The following is a 21,026-nucleotide window of genomic DNA, read 5'->3' on the forward strand; positions in this document are numbered from 1 at the left end:
AGCCTGTAAAGCCTTCTCTGTATGTAAACTGAGATCCTTGCCGTGGACCGGATCTCGCGCCAAAATTGCGTCATCACACTACCGGCCAATCACAGCGAGGGTTATACAACTGCCGGCCAATCACAGCGCATCTTGAAGTGGGGTCGCTATGGCAGCCATATTTGTTGTCGCCCGTTTGTACCATCCCTTCTCTAGGTAATTTCGTCTACCAGGCAGGGTGAAGGAGTCCGTATCTCTGGAATTACTGAACGCACAGGAACAAGGGACCCCTTAAAAGATAGATCTCAGCGAGGTGGAGGCAGACGCGGGGGTCTGAAGGTACGAAAAACGTCCGAAAGACGCGGACGCGACCGCGGTTTGCTATAGGGCTAATGACCACTAGTTGGGCATCTTACACAGTATGGCTTTAAATATACCAAAAATATAAAACATGTGAAAAGAATGCAGGGATTTACTTCCTTGAGATTAGCCCTGTACAGACACACATGGACTAACATATCCTATTCTAGACTGCTCAGCCCCTAGGAGGTACGCTGTAAAAACTGACCTTTAAGGGGCCAGTTTCATTGAACCATAACTGCATATAGAAGAGACATGCATAGTCTTGTAGGGATGGGACGATAAGCGATATTATCGCTTATCGTGATAAAAAACACTCACAATAATCGTATTGTGGATATTTAATGCACCGGGATCAATTCACCTTTTATTACTAATATACGTACTTAAGTACGTATATTAGTACCTTTTACCAATTATAGAGGTTTTAAGTGGTACCGGATATACAGCCCGCGAAATAAAAGGTGAATTGATCCCGGTGCATGACGGAGGACGATATCACGATAAATTAAATATCCACAATACGATTATTGTGAGTGTTGTTTATCACGATAAGCGATAATATCGCTTATCGTCCCATCCCTACAAGACTATGAAACTGGCCCCTTAAAGGTCAGTTTTTACAGCGTACCTCCTAGGGGCTGAGCAGGTTGAAAAGTGGTGAACTACTCCTTTAAGTTGATAGTGTTTTTTTCACTCTCTATCAAATGTCAAGCTCACAACGTGTCACGTAGCGACGCGTTGTGAGCTTGTAGATCGGCAATTTTTTGGCAAATTTTCCACCACAGGATAATGGTTATGGTGATTATCGCGTTAATATCGTAAACCGCGATTTCCTTTGTCACACTAATCGTGATATGAAATGTTCATAACGTCCCGTCCCTATAGCCTTGGTTTTAAGAGTGTTTGTACAGGGCGTGTACATGGTGTACTACTCACACATAGACAGTGTTTGTACAGGGTGTGTACATGGTGTACTACTCACACATAGACAGTGCTTGGCTTCAGAGGGCCATTGCAGTACGTGCTGGTCATGTCCTCCATACAGTCTTCATCCTCTCCTATCACATACGTGTCTGTCGTGGGCTCTGCGCGTCCGCGTGAAGACGCGCTGCGACCCTCTCCGAGGAAGGTGCATGTACCCTTGTGTGTGTCCCTGTCCTCGCACGGCGGGTTGGAGAACCCCTCGTCTGTCAGGTAAGGTGCTGGCTGATTTAAAAACGCATTCTTCCAGTCGGTCAAGTCCTTGCTATCCATCACTGCATAAAAGGACAGATGTTAGGACAACATCAGCTTGATTGCCCATGGCTTTGGGAATTTAGGGAAAACATGAAACGAGATGCAAGTTAGTTTTTTCGGTTAAAAAATGTAAAGTTAGGCACATAGCCCAAGGACTCGTACCCCCCGACTCTGCTACGATGACCTGAATGCGTCTGATTGGCCCGTTGTCATCTCTATAGAAACAGGCAGGCATGCGGACTGTGATGCTCCTGTGGGTTACCATGGCAACACCTCCACGGCCCAGCACTGCTTGGGGTATTTGGGCCGGCTTGGCCGGGGCTGGAACACAGAGAGTGAAATACACACACACACACACGCACGCATGCACACACACACGCACGCACGCACGCACGCACGCACACACACACACACACACACACACACACACACACACACACACACACACACACACACACACACACACACACACACACACACACACACACACACACACACACACACACATACAAATACACGCACACGCACACAGGATTACAGTCTTAAGAGCTAGTCAATCAAGCAAACAAACTGCAGTAACGGGTGGGCAAACACTGCACACAGCAGTTCACTAAACCTGCTGAAATCCTCCTCGGGTGAATACATGTGTTCTGCAGAGTGGCTTTACCTTTGATGCCTGTTGTTAAATTGACCTCTGTGCTGGGCGGACTTTGACCCGCCCCGTTCACCGCCACGATCTAGAAAACACACAAAGAGACGAGAAGGCTGAGCAGGGGTCTTCAACGTTTTCAGGCCAAGGACCTCTTAGTTGAGAGAGAGATGAAGCAGGGACCCCCACAGCCTTTTCAGATATTCCATATAATTTCATCGTTGACAGCACTGGCAGTTTTAGGCACTGGCAGATTCGTCTGGTTTCTAGGCTACAGTATGTCAGAGGATGCTGTGGATGTGACACTGACTAGAGGGTGCAAAGCATCTACCTACCTACAGTACCTACCTATCCACCCATCTACCTATCTAACTACGACAGTGGCTCAGGAGATAGAGCGGCCACCTTGGAATCCGAAGGTTCCAGGTTCAATTCCCGGCTCCTGGCTGTGTCGTACTGTCCTTGATCAAGACACTGAACCCCTAACTGCTCCCGATGAGCAGGTTGGTGTGCCTTGCATGGTTTCCTCTGCCTCTATGTATGGGTGAATGTGAACTACATTATAAATCACTTTGGAGAAAAGCGCTATATAAATGCAGTACTTTTACTATTTATAACTACCTATCCAACAACCATCCATCCTTCTTACCCACCTATCCTATCCACCTACAGTATATGTTTATATAACTTGAGAGAGGTATTTGTTAATAAGATGTCTTCCATCTGTGGTGATTTCCTTGAGTTAGATGATTATGAAAGACTTGACATATGTTTTGCTAAAGGAGCTTTTGTTGTGGCAGATTGTATTTGTCAAGCTTGGGAGAGAAGACAGAACACTCTGTATACTTCTGAGGTGTAAATTAATTTTATGAATATATTGTAAAACATGCTGTAAGCTTGAAATGGTGTCTTGTAAACCCATGAGGATTGGACACTGTGTGCAGGACACGAAAAATAAACTAATAAATCATATCATATCAAATCAAATCAATCCATCCATCCGTCTAACCCACTTACTGTACCTACAGTATCCAACCATCCATGCATCCATCCATCCATCCACCCACCCACCCACCCACCCATCCACCCACCCACCCACCCATCCATCCATCCATCCATCCATCCATCCACCCATCCATCCACCCATCCATCCTAACCCGTATGGTGTAGTTGTTTCCTCCTTTCAGACACTCTAAGGCGGTGCTCAGCGTGGTCTGGTTGTTGCTCTTGGTGAAGTTGAGCAGCTTGACGGTCATGACCATCTTGCCACGCTGGTACACCTGTGCTATGTAGGAGCTGATGTTCCCGTTGGGCTCCTCCGGGGGGTTAAAGGTCAACTGCACACCGGTCACGTGCCCTGGTTTTACTGCGAGGGCCAGGTTCTTGGGCGGGTCCTTGGGTACTAGAGGTGGACGAGGAGGGAGACAATTTAGAAGGAGAAGAAAAAAGGAAGTAGAGAGAACACCCTTTAGTTGTATATATTCATAAAACAGTGAATTTTTTTGTATTTCAATTTGATGTAAATGTAACACTTGAACCTGAACTTGAAATTTACGTTTCAAGAGAGATGGAAGTAAAGAGAATGTAAGGAAAAGAGAGGGAAAGAGAGTGTATGTGTGAAAGTGAAAGAGGGAGAGATGGAGAAAGAGAGTGAGTTTTGAGCACCAGGGGAGTAGAGCAGGGGTTCCCAGGGCACCCCATAAATATTTATTTTAATCCGAGGCACCCCTACATTATAATTCTCACTCCCAGCACCTTATATTTATTGCATATCGTCGTTGTCGGGTGGAAACCTTGTATGTCCAAAACCGTTCGTTTTGTATTTATCATCTATAAAATGTACTAAACTAGTGAAAACAGCAGATCTACAAGCACACAACGCCTCGCACCGCGAGGTGTTGTGTGCTTGTAGATCGGCTGTTTTCACTCGTTTTGTGCGACAGTCTCATATGATGAAGCAGGGCTTTGTTTTAACAAAAGACGTACACATTTGAAATTTGGAGATACGAGGTTTCTGCCCGACAGTGACGATATTCTAGTGATTATGTTGTGAGGAAAACGTTGAGATAATAGCCATTTTGGTTAGAACTGACTGAAAATAAATAATGATACTAAATATTTTTTCAAGTGTCCAAATAAATTCCAAATATCAAATTATCTCGCGGCACCCCTGGACTGCCGTCACGGCACCCCAGGGCGCCACGTCACCCACTTTGAAAACCCCTGGAGTAGAGCATTACATTTGAGAATGGAGCCCCGTCTGACTCACCCTCCTCTAGGGTCCTGATGACCGTGGCCTGGCTCTTCTGTCCGTCCGACATGGCCTGTTCCAGCGGGCCGGTGTAGGCTGTGACCATCACAGAGTAAAGGCCGAAGGCAGTCAGATTGGTCACCACCACGGACCTCAGCTCCCCTGGGGCCCGCACCATCGACTGGTTCACACCAGCACCGTCCAGCTGAGAAGAAAATACATCATTGCACCTTTATTGTTATGTCAACCTTTTTGAGAGGTGCTTCTGGACCAGGAGCTAAGCTCCAACATCTGTCTTTGTGTGGTTCCCAAACTGGTGGGAAAAACATGTTAAAAATGTCTGGGGATAAAGTAAACTGAAGCGTGGCGTGGCCCTACATCTGGCATAGATATGGCCCACATCTTGGCACAAACGGCACAAAGCTTGTTGTACGCCCATTGGCCAAGATTCACAGGACGCGATGTGATTGGCTAACGGGATGCTGGATGAAATTAACTCATAAATAATAGCACCGCTGACTTCACACTATAGGTTTCTTTTCAGAGCAATTATTGCCGCTTGTATTCATTCATTTATTCTGTGCTCATTAATTCTTGAAGAGATGCACTTCAATTGTATTACACAGTGGCATTTGAGGCACTCATACAGTGCTACTGTATGCCCATGCAGATGCATTTCTCCCACAGGCTTTCTTTCCCTGTTCTGTCTTTCTAATTTGTATGGCGAATGGAGCGTATTTTTGCAAAAACTCGCATATGTCAAGAAAACACTCCATTACCATGGAAAAGCAGAATCCACCTTCATCGTTAGATTTAAACTTTGCAGTCAGAGAAGGTCATACAAATAGCAAAAATAGCTGATCTACAAGCTCAATGTTGTGCAAATCCCCTGAAAATCTACTGTCTTGCCAATGGCAGGACGTGTGAAGCTTTGAAATGGCACATCTGTATGTGGCAGGGTTTGATAAAATGTGTCGGAAGTAGGGCACATTATTTTTCTCTTCTCTAAAGATTATGAAAGTGCAGATTGTAACCTTTCAAATGATTTGTCATAAATTTAAATCTGAAGATAGTTGAAGAGGATATACACATCTCACGACAGTTCATATTTTACATTTCTTTGCATTTAGCATTTTTTGAAAACGATTTCCTTCATCTGTGCAATTTCATGTTTTCCTATCAGACTCTGAAAAGAATAGGTAAAGAAGTGTTGCATTAAATGCACATTACAAGGCACCTCCACTCTGTTGTTTAGAAGCCTCAGTTAGTGTGCTACAATTCAGACAGTTCCCAAACTATGAATTGTAAATCAGAGATTTGCGGACCTTTCCTCTTGACGTTCTGATATTACCCCTTATTCCTTAATAAGGCTACTAAAGATCATTCATAGGGGTATCATTCTATTTTATTTGACAAGGCGACTGTAGAAAAGAATTATTAACTGAAGATTGGGCCTACTCTCTCAGATTAGAGATTAGATTAGATGAGAGATGGGGTGCCCACTGGCCTACTGGTCCAGGCGCATACCACTTAGGCATTGCCACATAGGCATGGATGCCTGATGGTGTCGCCGGTCGATTCCCAATCCGGACGACCTTTGCCGTGTGTCACTCCCTGTCTCTCCCCCCATTTCCTGTCAGTCTACTGTCCTATCAATAGGCATAAAAGCCCCAAAAACAAATCTTAAAAAAAAGATTAGATCAGAGATTATCATCGCCTAACAAGAGAGTTCAAGGAATAGAAGGCCTGGGCCCCCAGTCATATGTAGTGTATGTAGTTGGTGTTGAATGCGATTGATCCGTATGGCTCATCCTTGATAATTAATAATCAACCTTGGTGGCGAGTAGCGTGCCCATATTCAATATGAATCCTACATATTGAGTGCTTCGCTACAGCGACAGCACGTGGCTCAGAACATAACGTAACTGTCGGGCAGAAACCTCGTATCTCCAAGTTTCAAATTTGTATGTTTTTTTTCGCAAAGCCCTGCTTCATCATACAAGGCCGTCGCATAAAGGTAGTGAAAACAGCCGATCTACAAGCACACAAAGCCTCGCGGTGCGAGGCGTTGTGTGCTTGTAGATCGTTTTGGACATACAAGGTTTCCACCCGACAACGACGATAAGCAGGTTGAGTCACTATGGTGCTGCTCTACAGAACATTTTTAGCATACTTCAACAAGTAAACACAACACTCTGCCCAACAAGGTAACACATTCATGTGTACCACTTTACATTAGTATGTACCACTACTCACAGAGATGACATGCACTAGATAGGAAGTGGGTCCAGAGATGACAGCGGGAGCATCCCACACGATACTGAGGCTGCTGGAGGTGGGGGTCACTATTACACCACGGGGTGGGGCATCAGGACCTGAGTGGAGAAAGAAATAACATGCTCTTACAGTACAGTAAGTGCTTACATGATGCTGTTAGATATAGATGCATATTCATATCAAAACATCCAGTATTCAAAGATCTACTGTACCAACATTAAGGGCATAATGGAAACACACTTCTATCCCACCCTAAACTTGGTCTGTATTCCTCCTGCAGCCAATATGTTATATATCATTATCGTGTATGCGCAACTTGAATATTCTTAATCGGAAATTATTCTTAATTCTTAAACTTCAGAGAGAGAGAGAGAGAGAGAGAGAGAGAGAGAGAGAGAGAGAGAGAGAGAGAGAGAGAGAGAGAGAGAGTGTGCGTGCGTGCGTGCGTGCGTGCGTGCGTGCGTGCATGCGAGCGAGTGAGTGCGAGCGAGTGAGTGCGTGCGCGTGTGTGTGAGAGTGTTCTTACTTCCGGCCAGCGTGTGTGCATACGTCCAAGCCGTATATTCCCCTTCCCCGGCGACAGTCAGGCCAGCCATTTTGAAGCGGTAGCGTCTGTATTTGGCCAGGGACTGGAGTGTGATATTGTGGTAGCCTCCGTGGCCACTCGAGGTGTTTACCGACTCCACGTGCTGTGTGTCGACGCAGCCCGGGGGCAACAACTGGCCCTGCCCCGCCGCGGCCTCGTGCTCACAGGTGGTGGACAGCAGCTGTGCGATGATGCGGTACTCTCTCAGCAGGCCTGAGCTGTAGAGGGGCGGGGCCCACAGGAGGGTCACACTAGTGGCCGTCTCCTTGGAGACGTTGAGGAAGCGAGGGGCCCCTGGGACTGCAGGGAGAAGAAATACAGGGGTCCATTAGAGCAATGGTTCTCAACCTCCTTTTGCACAAAGTAGTGCATTGCAAGATAGAGGGAGCCAGATCCCTTTTAGTCACACCCTACCACTACTTCCTGTTCATCCACAGAGCATTGATTCTAGTTGTTTTCTCCATTAGATTTCTTTTCAGGTAAAAATATGAGGCAGACAAATAAAATGTATTTTGACAAGTAATAAAAGTTGAAAAAAGTGAAAAGAAAGCACTTTAATCTAATGGAGAAAACAACTAGAATCAATGCTCTGTGGATGAACAGGAAGTAGTGGTAGGGTGTGACTAAAAGGGATCTGGCGCCCTCTATCTTGCAATGCACTACTTTGTGCAAAAGGAGTAATGTGCAACATTGTTTTCTCACTCAACAGTAAACAAACCAGCATAACGTTTAAGTGTATAGAGGGTATCTGCACATTTCTAAAGTGACAATTTAAGGACTTTTTATTACCTCTAAAATGACAAATTAAACATTGGCCAAATTGTCAAATAATAGAGACAGAAATTGTGAAAATAGCCGATCTACATGCTCACAACACCTCGCGTTGTGAGCATGTAGATCGGCTATTACTACTAGTTTAAATCGTCTTTAAAATAATGACAAAAAAGGAAGGTTTTGGACATACAAGGTTTTCACCCGACAAGGACGATATCATAGTCCCCTATGACGACCTGTGATAAGATCCTATATTAGATCTCCTACTGCTAATAGTGAAAAGATCACACCCAGTGTGAAGTGAGCAGTGCTATTCATGAGTTCATTTCATTAAGCGTCCCGCAAAGCTTGGCCAGTGTGGGGTGGGGCGGTACATACGTAAATACAGACAAAGCCAGGTGTAGGAGCGGTTAGCGCCGCTCAGAAATGATTCATTCAGCTCTATCCATAACTCGTGATCATAACGGCTCAGCAATGGAACAATGGCCATCAAAAACTACTTGTTGACAGAGCAGGTTATTTGATGAGATAACAGAGTGTACAAAATGAATAGTATTTACTTAACCCATTTAGGCCTAGAATTATTGACTGCTTTAACCATTGAAAAATAGCAGATATACAAGCTCACAGCGCGGCACCGAGTGCCGCGCTGCGAGCTTATAGATCTGCTATTTTTGAAAAAAGTCGTGAAAATGTGTGCTAATCTTTGAATATATGTATTTTTAGAGCGAACGTTTGTAACTCAAATTTTGCTTCTGGGTGGTCCCTGGAACTAAATATTTTGAGATGGGGGTCCGTGGCCAAATACATATCAGTTTGGGGGTCCTTCACATGAAAAAGTTTGAGAACCACTGACATAGTAGTCTCTCAAGAACAGACTAACTGAGCTCCAGTTAAGTGAAAAGGACCTTTTCTTTGACGATGGCTAAGCCAGATTACTGACATAAAAACATAGGTTTTTCAAAAAAACATTAGAAGGATTCAAAAGACACTTATAGAATCGGGTCAAAATTCGAATTTTCATGATTTTTCAAAAATAGCAGATCTACAAGCTCGCTGTGAGCTTGTATATCTGCTATTTTTTAATAGTTAAAGCAGTCAATAATCGTAGGCCTAATATTAACATTGATTTAATATATATTAACATTCACTACCTGACTCAGGCTGGGTCATACTGGTGCAGTTCAGTGGGTCTCCTGGTCCGGCAGAGTTGACTGCGACCACGGTGAGCGCGTATTCCTTGTCTGGTGCCAGACCGTTGACAGTGAACTCGGTTGTGTGAGCCTGGTGCGTGAACGTGTGCGGGTCCAGCTCCACCAGGATCAGGTAGAAGAGGATCTGTCCGTTGGGGTTGGCCGGCGGGTCCCACAGCAGATGGATGGAGTCCCAGCTTACACCTGAGCAAGAGAGGTTCCTAACCTCATCGGATACTGAAGACAGACACAGAATCAGATGAACATATGGATGGAAAGACACACAAGAAGGACAGAGTGCAAGTAGCTGACCCTGCTACTGTTGGCTACTGCATTTTTAGCGAGAACAGTAGAATTTAATGTCAGGAAATGAAAATATAAGAAATGTACTGTTGGCTACTGCATTTTTAGCAAGAACAGTAGAATTTAATGTGAGGAAATGAAAATATAAGAAATGTACTGTTGGCTACTGCATTTTTAGCAAGAACAATAGAATAGAGTTTAATGTACAGTATATGAAAGTATAAGAAATGTACTGTTGGCTATTACATTTTTTTTTTTTTTTTTAAACATGTCTTTATTGATTTTCACATTGAGAAATAAATTGTACAAATATAGATGTCTTTTTTTTTTTCCCCATCCCAAACACACTCATGGCAGTACAAAATCAACATAATTTAAAGGAATAACAAATTACAGAAACATACAATAAAAATAGAAATAAATACCAACTAAAATAAAAAGGCAAATACAAATTAAATAAAATGAAATACAATGTACAATATCTCTACTACAGTTCCAACTTCCCTACCCTACAACTGCTGTTTTGAACTATTATTCCACAGCTTCTTCAATGTTTCCATTATGCATGAAATCTAAAAACCTCTCCCAGATCTTATAGAATGCAGCAGGTTTCTTCTTAATTACGTATGTTAGTTTCTCGTATGCCAGACTGGAAGATAAATTCCTCAACCAAAATCCAATCGTGGGGGCATTGACATTCTTCCAACATAATGCGATTGAGTGTCTGGCCTCAAGTAGGCAGAGATCAATCATTATCTTTTCTTAATTTTTTAGTGCGCAGGTTAGTGGGTAAATACTGAGTATACATAATTTAGGACAGAGAGGAACTATCACTGACGTGATTTGAGATATATACCGCACCACCGATCTCCAGAATGATTTAACTTTCTCACATTCCCACAAGCAATGGAATAGGGTACCTTTATGATCACTACACTTATAACATGTATCTGGAAAGTTAGGATTGAATTTATTTAATTTCTCTGGGGTTATGTATGTTCTCATTATCCAATTGTATTGAATTAGTTTTAGAATTTAATGTACAGTAAATGAAAATATAAGAAATGTACTGTTGGCTACTGCATTTTTAGCAAGAACAATATAATTTAATGTACAGTATATGAAAATATAAGAAATGTACTGTTGGCTATTGCATTTTTAGCAAGAACAATACAATGTAATGTACAGTATATGAAAGTACTATAAGAAATTATGTCAGCTGTACTTACTAGACACGCACGCACGCACGCACGCACGCATCGACTTTGAGAACCTTTTATTCAGATTCTTGGTCAGGGTTTAACAACATTCAATGTATTTGTTGGCCAACAGACCAAATCAAGTCTACTGTGTGCTGTGAACGAACCGTAACAAGTCGTGTGTACCTGATTCGTTGGTGGTGAAAGTGACAGGGATGCTGTACTGGTCTCCATGGCCAACTTTGGTGTAGCTGTACACACTGATCTCATAGGAGCTGTGAGGCCTAAAGCCTGTGAGATGCTCCATGGTCCAAGGACTGGAGGAATTCTAGCACACAGAGCACACACGTCACACACACACACACACACACACACACACACACACACACACACACACACACACACACACACACACACACACACACACACACACACACACACACACACACACACACACACACAAACAGCCATAGGTCATAAAATATATAAAAACAAACAAACATAAATCAATACAAATTCAAAGTTAGAAGATACATTTGCCGCGTGTCAAATTGTGTATGGAGTGTGAAATTAGATCGCTACAGCACTTGGCGTGTGAAAGTGAATGATTGACTGCGTGCGTGCACTGTACGCACGCGAGCGCATGTCCATGTGTGTGTGTGTGTGTGTGTGTGTGTGTGTGTGTGTTTGTTTGTTGCAGTTGTTGTGGTGTGGCCTCCAGTGTGTGAAATGAGCCGGGCTACCTGGTGTGTGACGGTGTGTGTGATGAGCTCCCGGATCCTGAAGCCGTAGTGTGTGACCACTCCGTTGGGCTCCAGCGCCGGCTCCCAGCTCAGCCACACCGAGTCGGCCGTGTGGTTGTATATGGTCAGGTTGAGAGGAGGGGACATGGGGCCTGGAGCAGCGGGGGGGGGGGGGGGGGGAGTACTCAAATGTTTGACTTGTGTAAAAGTATCAATGCTGCAATCAATGTAGAAATAACACTCTGTTAGTAAAATGTACTTTTTTATATATATATATATATATATCGTCGTTGTCCGATGAAAACCTTGTACGTCCAAAACCGTTTGTTTTGCATTTATCATCATGAAATTGATTTAAACTAGTGAAAACAGCCAACGCCTCGCACCGCGAGGCGTTGTGTGCTTGTAGATCTGCTGTTTTCACTACTTTTGTGCGACGGCCTTGTATGACGAAGCAGGGCTTTGCTTTGCGAAAGAACGTACACATTTGAAACTTGGAGATACGAGGTTTCCACCCGACAACGACGATATGTTACAGTCAGTTTGGGTAACTCAGTGAGATTGGGGTAAGAGCGCTCGTTTTGTCGTTCACCACACACCCCTAACACCACCTGGATCAATTCACCTTGATAGTCTCTTATCAGCGCACCTGTGTAGTTCTGCGTATTCACCATGAGATGGCGACAACAGCCATTCACTTGTGTAGTGGCTGACGTCACTCGTTTGCGACCATTCTTTCTTTGTTTATCTACTAGCCTAGCTCAGATGTGTTTAGCCATTAGCTAACTCTAACCCTCACCCTAACCTTAACCTCAGTAAAACTATGCCTAACCCTAACCCTAACCCTAACCCTAACCCTAACCCTAACCTCCGTGGGGTGAGGCGCTATCATTCCTGCCGACGCTACGTTGTCGTGGATCAAAGCGACAGCTTGTTCCGCCCCGCGCCGCACGACGAGCGCTCCGGTTCTCAATTTCACTGAAACTCAAAAAAAAAAGTGACATACTGTATATATTTTTTATCCCACGATATTGTAACCCATTTTTTCACACAGTGAGTACGAATTGCCCAAGCTGTAATCCTGGGTTCTTCCCTTCCCTCTGCCACGCCTGGGGAGCCCCGGCTAGCCAGGGGGAGGCAGTAAAGAAACGAGGAATACTGCATGTTTTTGTGAGGGTATCTACCCTAGGAGACACGGGGAGAACAAGCAAACTCCACACAGAAAGGCCCTTTCGCCAACCCCACCTACAGTAGGGTGTAGGCACTGATGGCGCGGAGGAGGAAACACGCCCCCCCAGCGCCCACAGCTTCCCCCGGCGGGAATCGAACCCAGGACCTTCTAGCTGCGACAGCGCTAACGACTGCGCCACCGTGCCCCCAATTCAAAATGTACTAGAGGTTATGTGGCAAAAAAATACTTTCTGGCCTTGACAGCCCATAGATCCAAACAGAAAAGTCCTATCTGATTGCATTAAACAACGTTAAACGACGTTAAACTCACTTTGCCACTCGATTTGCCATTCGCTTTATGCATGCACAAAAATTTAATTTAAAATGTGCAGATTTTGCTGTGTTTTTTAACACAAATCTTCTCTTCTGGAACAAAACAGTTTCAGACGGGGGGCCGGTCCGTGGCCAAATATATATCAACTTGGGGGTCCTTGGCACTAAGATAGAAGAAGACGGTAGAATGGTCCCTCACTCAGGTCATAACGGGTCAAACACCTGTCCTACCCGCTTCATCAGTGTGCAGCAGCAGGAAGAGGGCGGGGCCTGTGCCCTTCAGTGTGGCGGCGGTGATGGACAGGTTGTAGGGCGTGTACGGCATCAGGTCAGTGAGGGTGAACCAGGTGTCCGAGGTCTGCGTGCTGTTGCTGTCCGAGTCTCCCGGGCCAAACAGCGTGAGGGTGTACTCCGTTATCTCCCCGTTGGGCTCCAGCGGGCTCTGCCAGCTGACGGAGATGGAGGAGGACGACAGGTTTCTGCTGGATACGAGCACCGGGGGAGAGCTGGGGACTGGAGGCACACAATGTAGACACAACAGCTCAGAGCAACGTACCGGTATAGGCCAGGGGTGGGCAACTTTGATGATGGTGAGGGCCACTATATTTCCACATTCACTCCAGAGGGCCACATTGCATATTGCTACGTCCTACTTTGTCGCGCTGCGATGCGTTTTGAGCTTGTAGATCGGCTATTTTTGCTTCTATTGAATTGGAATCCTGAATTATTTTTTGTTATTTCTTAATTGGAATCCTGAAATGTAACATTTTGATTTAATTTCAAACGCATGTATTTATATACTCATGTTAACTTTATGAACCTAAATACAAATACATTGGACAGACAAAAAAATACATTTTAATATTACTATACTAGTCATTAAGCTACTAATATAGACTGACGGAATTAAAGCAGGTCATGTTTAGAATTATAATAGCTGAAATCAATAATATATTTAGTATTCCGGTATTAACCTGTGGGCCGCATTAAGTGAAGGTGGGGGCCGCATGTGGCCCCCGGGCCGCCAGTTGCCCATGTACTGTATGGTATAGGCCATCCACAGTCAAATAGGACAGTGTTTCTTAAAGGACAACTTTGTTGAAAAGAAAAGATGAGTGTTCAAATGTTTTCATTTACTCCTTTCTATCGTTTTAGCCATTTGAATGACTTTGATTTCAGTGGCTGGGGGCATGCGTGCAGGTGGCTAAATGTGTCTTTTTAGACACAATAAGCCCATTCCCGAGATGCACCACAATCTTTCATGGGCAGATGTGACTTATGGGGGCTATTAGTGTAAAGAAATCGCCGGCTTATTGTGTCTAAAAAGACATATTTAGCCACTTGTATGCATGCCCCCAACCACTGAAATCAACGTCATTAAAATTGCTAAAACGATAGAAAGTAAAGTAAAATAAAGTAAATGAAAACATTTTAACACTCATCTTTTGTTGTCCTTTAAACTTTCAAATGTCAAGGTCTCCCCTTAACTCCGGCAGTGTACAAACATTTGTACACTGTCAGAGTTACAGACTTGCATGGGTCAATATAGACCCCTCTAAAGGAACCCACAGAGTTACTGGAATCGACTTTGAGAACCACTGAAATGCGACAGAAGACAATGCCAATAACTGAACAGACTGGGATTGCTGTGTGTGCAAATGGTGGCAAACCATGAGCTCAGAACAAATACATGCTTACAGTGCAGTTAATCAGAGATGAAACCATATTTGTTAATCGCTGCGCATGCATAGTGCAGGGCTAACATTGATAATGGACAATAGTTTGTGGATGACTACTGAAGCTTTCAAGAAGATATATTTACACACAAAAAAGATGATGAAATCCATCAACTTATTGTGAACAGAAGAGAGAAACTTTTTAATGGAGCAAGTGTTATACTGCTTTTTCTGTATTAAGTATGTTATCTGAAATCATCCCCTAGACTATATAGTGCGACGATTCGTAAGGATCAAAGCTAGTTCAGGGGGCGGTCCCAAGGGAGCGCGCGCGCGCGGAGGGGGGTGGGTCACCAGGTCCTGCCCCCCCCCTTACCCATAGTTCATAGGGAAGTCAGATGGTGGGACCCAGTCTTGTTGCATAGCACTGCTGCTGCTACCACGCTGCAGTACACACACAAGTGCCACACTTGTTGCTTGCAGGTAGCTGTGCTGTTGCCCACCGCTTGGAGAGGGTGCCTAACCTGGCTGAGTATTTCTGGCTGTTTCTGCTATTTTTACTATCGCTCAATTCATGTTCTTTAATAGCTGCCAAACTAAGAAGCTGTGTTCTTGGCCAGGTTGTAGGGGAAGTTTGAGATTGTTTTCTGGTAATCGCTGAATTCTAAACTGCTGTTTCAAGGTTCAGATGTCTTGCTATCGTTGCTGGTGCCTAGCTGATTTCTGTACTTTAGTTGTTTGTTGCTAAAGCTATTTCAAAGGTGCTACAGGCTGCTAAAGTTGCTAAAGGTAAACTCAGTATCATAGAAGTTGGCTGTGGCTACGGGCTAAATGCTAACTTATTTCGTGCCCTGGTGGGCCTTTACTGGGCTACCATGAGTTAAAGTAATCTCAGTTGTTGGGTTTGTCGATAACAATGTCAGTACTTTGCAACGGCGCGGGCCGTATCGGCTAGCGCGGAACAACAGGTTTAATGTACAGTCAGCTTGGAGCTAGCTGGTGGCTATTGCTAGCCGGCTATTTATAGAGAGAAAAGGATGTTTGTCTGCGTGGGCTCCTGAGAGGAGGAAACCCGCAAGCTCATAGGTGCCACAGTTTACGTGCAAACAATGTTTTGTTCCGCTAACGCAAGTCGTGCCTGTCTGTCCTGACGTCACCAGTTGAACTCGCTAGTGCATGCAGGGAATCGTAGTCTTCTCTAAATGCTCGGTAGCTCCAGCTAAATATTCTCTTCTGCTACGGTAGGAGCCATCGTTCATTCCAGCCAGGCAGCCACGAGCCGTCTGTTGATGGTCGGCTAGCTTGCAACTCAGAACTCATGTAGCTAAAGAGGTTTGCTAACGTTCCGTAATGACTCTTCAAGCTGCCTATTCCATGGGGGTTGCGTGTGTCCGTGGTCAGCAGCTACCTAGCATACAGGCTAGCAGAGGGTAACGTCACGAAGCGAAGGGTGGCGCTCGGTCTGCGCATTCTGAGCACATGGGTAATGTGGCTCTCTAGCATTTAACCTCCATGTCACCTGGTCCGTTACGCGTTATTTGGAATTGCACACGCGTTCTGGGCAAACCCCGCCCATGGAAGCTTTTGATTGGCTGAACTGGCGCTAGGGAGCGCTCCTTTTTGACCGCTTGGACCGCACAGAGGTGCGCGGTGCGTTTATCGTGCGCTTAAATAGAACGATTGCATTCACCACAGCTTCGTAACTCGCGCGGCGCTCCGCCGGCCGCGCGGCCCTGGCCCGCTCTTCGCGGCCACTCGCGCCTGCGGCGCTCGGGGGCGAAGAGCAGGACCAAGGTCCGCTGGCCTTCGCGCCGCTTGCAGTGTCGTGGACAATAATCAACGCCTCCGCCCAGAACGCGTGTGCAATTCCAAATAACGCGTCCGTTACGATTCTTTTTCGTTATAATATTTTATGTGCACGCGCAGTTCAATAGGGCAGGGATGCGCATGTATTATTAATGTCTATGCTTCGCTTGTGCCCACTGTACAAGCTTAGCATACAGGCTTCGTTTGCTGTTCATGAGGATTTGCCTGGTCTCGGTTAATGCTAGCCTTGCCCAAGCTGCGGCTGCCTGCTGGCATAGCAGCTGATGATGGTTGCCGATGCTACTCTGGTGAAAACGCTAACATCTGTTTATGTTTGCAGCTCGGGCCAGAAACTGCCGCGTGTCTGTTGGCATCAGGGCGGCGTCGAGTGTGGCAGCGTTGAAGTTGAAGTCATTGGATACTATCCTCTATCGAGCTGCCGTATTTGTTTCAATCTAAGGTTATAGTTCTGGGTCACTGCGTATCGCACTGTATGTCCTTGTGGTGTTTCCGTAGCTGCGGCACTCGAGCTAATAATTACAGCTAAGGCTACTGCTAGTGAAAAATGACGAGTTGTTTATCTTTACAATCACATTAAAGCGGCCACAGGACTGTTGCATCATGTTCACCATTGCAGCTCCAGGATAAAGGCTGCTAACGCCATGCTTTCTTTTCAGCTCAGGCTAAAGTGCTACACGTCTGTTGCTGCAGCTCACGCCAAAGCGAATACTTGTTGGTTGCTAACATTCTGTTTATTATTTCAGCTCCAAGCCGGAGTGGCTGCAGGCCCACGGCTACGTCATCATGTTATCATGGCAGCTTCAGGCTAAAGTGCTACAGGTCTGTTGCTAACATTATTATGTCACTACAGATCACGGTAAAGCGGCCACAGGACTGTTGCTATCATGTTCACCATTGCAGCTCCAGGATAAAGGCTGCTAACGCCATGCTTTCTTTTCAGCTTCAGGCAAAAGTGCTACATGCCTGTTGCTAACATTACTTTATCACTACAGATCCATGCCGGAGCTGTGGCAGCATCATGTTATCATGGCAGCTTCAGGCTAAAGTGCTACAGGTCTGTTGCTAACATTATTATGTCACTACAGATCCATGCCGGAGCTGCGGCAGGCCCGCTACTACAGCATCATGTTATCATGGCAGCTGCAGGCTAAGCTGCAACATGTTCCGCTAACAGTGTGTTTTCTTCATAGCTTCGTGCTGCGGCTGCTACATGCCTGCTAACATCATGTTTTTCAGATTCAGGCTGGAGCGGCTGCATGTATGTCTGTGCAGCGTCATGCCGCAGCCGCTGCGTTTTTTCTATTAACATGTCATCTCTATAGCTTCGTCCACGGCTGTATAATACCATGAAGCCAGTCAGGAGTCGATTGGCACTGCAGAGGGCTCTGCTGCTACAGCATCAGCTAACGCAAGCAAGGCGGTCGGCACGCCCGCCAACCCACCGCCCACCCGCCTGCCGGCATGCCCGCCAGCCCGCCGCATCGTGCTGGAAGCTGGCGGGGCGCAGGCCCGTTTTCCGGGGGCGTTGTCATGCTGCAACACGCCGACGCCGGTCACGCCGCCATCATGCCGCGAAGGAACCCGGGAACAGCAGTTCCAGCACCAGCGGCGGGAACTCCATTCCTCTCACCAGCGACGGCTATCCCGGAAGCATTGCGGAGCCAGACTCTAGAAGGTAAATAGCGGCGCATTTGCTTGTTCGGTTCTGTTGGGGTGTCAGTCGCTCTCTAAGCTGGGAAATAATGGGTAGCCATAGTTAGATGGCAGCCCATTCGCTCGTTCTGTTTGTTGGGTTTTAGCCGCTCTCTTGCATTGCTTGACTTAAAAGTCAAGATGTGGTTTGGGTTGAGTTCTTATATTGTGCTTCAGCGGACTCTACAGCAGAACTAACCCACTTTTCCGTCCTTTATTTCCATGCCGAAACACCTGGTCATCCGCCTGATGTCTGCTCCCGACGCCGGGCACCCATGACACGCACCTGGTTCGACATAAAACCGAGAGCTGCGGCCTGCCCACCCAGCTGGCTGCCTGCACGCCGCCCCCCCCCCCCGCCCGACAGCCTGTCTCCCAAACCTTTTGCACAGCTCTCTCTCTGGACCGGTGCAGCGACAACAGCAGTGCTCCGGGTGCCGTCATCAACCATGAAATCCTTTAGCCATCGGCAGCTATGTCCGTTCATCACACTCTGCATATGAAGTCCGGCGCGCCCAGCTGTCAATGAGCATCAAGCCCACGCAACTCAGGACTGAAGCGGCCGCACCATTAGCACAGGTTTAGAAGGTTACATTATGCGGTTCTGCTTCAGCGTATACCTGTTAAGGTTGTGTGTTTTATTGCTGCCTCTCACATGTATGGGTTTATTGCTGTGTTGCACATGTATGTAAAATGCAAGGCAAGGTGTCCTTTAAGGTTACACCAGTACAGTTGCTGCTCTGCTTCGGCGTATACCTGATATATTTGGGTGTTTTTCGTGCTGCCTATCTGCTGCGCTTCACAGGTCTTAAATTAGTGTTATACTTAGTGGCTCCTGCCCACTATAGCATCGCTAAAAGTAGAGCTACCTTCTTATCGCTGGTTGGCTTTAGGGAAGCTGCTAGTATTAATACATTCGGTACTACTGTGCTTTTTCTTTGCTGGCTCATTCTAGTATACAATAGCGCTCTAGAGGTGGGCAGTAGGTATAGTGTAATTGCCTCCGGCTCAGCAGTAATCGCGCATTCATTCGCTGTTGCCTTTAGTATTCCATAGCGCTCTAAAGCATTAGGTTAGGCGGTACATAGTTTAGTTGCCCCCCGCTCCGCAGTAAGGTTAAAAGGTATTTGCTTAGATTACAGCCAAGCTGCCTCCTTCGCCGTTGGCTAGCACTGGCATAAGATTATTATTCTGAATAAACGGTGCTCACCACTGCTTCTGGTTCTGCTGTCAGTTATATAGTTTTCAGTGATGCTGCTCCCGTTATTCACTTGGGCCGTTTAGCAGTACTGCAAGTTAGATAGTTTCAGTATTGCTGCAAGTTAGATATGTCAGTGCTGCCACACTATATTAGGCCACTGTGTTGCTGATAGGTTTGCTCGTTCTAGGCTAATTGCATCGCTGCGCGCTCCAATATTTCTATCATGCAAAAGCTAGGTGGTTGCTGGGGTGTTAGTTAGGTAGGATGTGAAGCTGTCTGGCGCTGAAGTTATATGAATTAAAGGTTCATCGCTGCTTCTGGTTCTGCTGTCTATATATATACGCCCATGTTGCTGCTCCCGCTTTTCTCTAGGGTGCTTTAGTATGGCTTCAGTTAGATTGCAGTATATCGTTATAGTCAGCAGTACCACCTTCCTCACCGTTGGTTCGGTCTGCCAGCTGCTAACATTCTTAATTATTAAATTGCTTTAGCAGTACTTATAGCGTTTTTGGCAAGCTGCCAATATCATTGCTTAGTATTTTGCTTAGTAATATTCGCTCTGCCAGATGCTAATATTCTTAATTATTATTTTGCGTTAGCAGGAAGGCAGTTCATAGTTTGCCCCGCAGTAATGATAATTAATCGCTAGAGTCACAGCAGAGCTGCCTTCCTCGCAGTTGGCTAGCACTGGCATGGGATTCTGAGCTTTTGGCGTGCTTTGGGGGTTTGTAGTTTTGGGGGGTATCGGGCCAGGGCTCGCTGTAATAAGATTATGCCCTCGGTGCTCATGGTAACATGAGGATCGTGGGTTCAGCGAGCCATGGCCCGAGGCAGAACCCCATGCCAAACCATGCTAACTTAGGCTATAGATTCTATGCTGTCCTATAGTAGAGCTAAGGTAGGCTGCCAATACTATGCGCTTATATATAGGCTTAGATTCTATGCTGTCTCTATAGTAGGGTGCTCAATATGCCATGCTGTGTGATGCTTGCTTTCTGCCTTCATTCTGGTCAATAAAGTATATCTTAACCCAAGTGATCGTCTCCTGAAATAGTGCGACGATTCGTAAGGATCAAAGCTAGTTCAGGGGGCGGTCCCAAGGGAGCGCGCGCGCGCGGAGGGGGGTGGGTCACCAGGTCCTGCCCCCCCCCCCTTACCCATAGTTCATAGGGAAGTCAGATGGTGGGACTCAGTCTTGTTGCATAGCACTGCCCCGCCACCACCCCAGCGCCACCTTCAGGTTCTGCCTTAGATCCCCCTCGGGGGGTATCGGGCCAGGGCTCGCTGTAATAAGATTATGCCCTCGGTGCTCATGGTAACATGAGGATCGTGGGTTCAGCGAGCCATGGCCCGAGGCAGAACCCCATGCCAAACCATGCTAACTTAGGCTATAGATTCTATGCTGTCCTATAGTAGAGCTAAGGTAGGCTGCCAATACTATGCGCTTATATATAGGCTTAGATTCTATGCTGTCTCTATAGTAGGGTGCTCAATATGCCATGCTGTGTGATGCTTGCTTTCTGCCTTCATTCTGGTCAATAAAGTATATCTTAACCCAAGTGATCGTCTCCTGA

At 45.9% G+C, this 21,026-nt stretch overlaps 1 protein-coding gene across 1 annotated transcript in view; it reads right to left on the reverse strand.

Annotated features, from left to right (window-relative positions):
* The window catches only part of ptprq (protein tyrosine phosphatase receptor type Q), a gene marked incomplete at its 5' end in the record, with an annotated part of 117,965 nt that overhangs the window by 20,260 nt on the left and 76,679 nt on the right, over window positions 1–21,026 (reverse strand). The window contains 11 exons of the mRNA XM_080736915.1: window positions 1,325–1,598; window positions 1,741–1,899; window positions 2,246–2,315; window positions 3,385–3,629; window positions 4,497–4,683; window positions 6,744–6,853; window positions 7,282–7,641; window positions 9,270–9,545; window positions 10,997–11,138; window positions 11,554–11,705; window positions 13,288–13,569. Coding sequence (XP_080593041.1) covers window positions 1,325–1,598; window positions 1,741–1,899; window positions 2,246–2,315; window positions 3,385–3,629; window positions 4,497–4,683; window positions 6,744–6,853; window positions 7,282–7,641; window positions 9,270–9,545; window positions 10,997–11,138; window positions 11,554–11,705; window positions 13,288–13,569 — 2,257 coding nt within the window. The remainder of the gene's footprint in view (window positions 1–1,324; window positions 1,599–1,740; window positions 1,900–2,245; window positions 2,316–3,384; window positions 3,630–4,496; window positions 4,684–6,743; window positions 6,854–7,281; window positions 7,642–9,269; window positions 9,546–10,996; window positions 11,139–11,553; window positions 11,706–13,287; window positions 13,570–21,026) is intronic.

This window comes from Nannobrachium achirus, assembly GCF_963921795.1.
Source record: "Nannobrachium achirus genome assembly, chromosome: 11".
In the NCBI taxonomy this organism is placed as follows: domain Eukaryota; kingdom Metazoa; phylum Chordata; class Actinopteri; order Myctophiformes; family Myctophidae; genus Nannobrachium; species Nannobrachium achirus.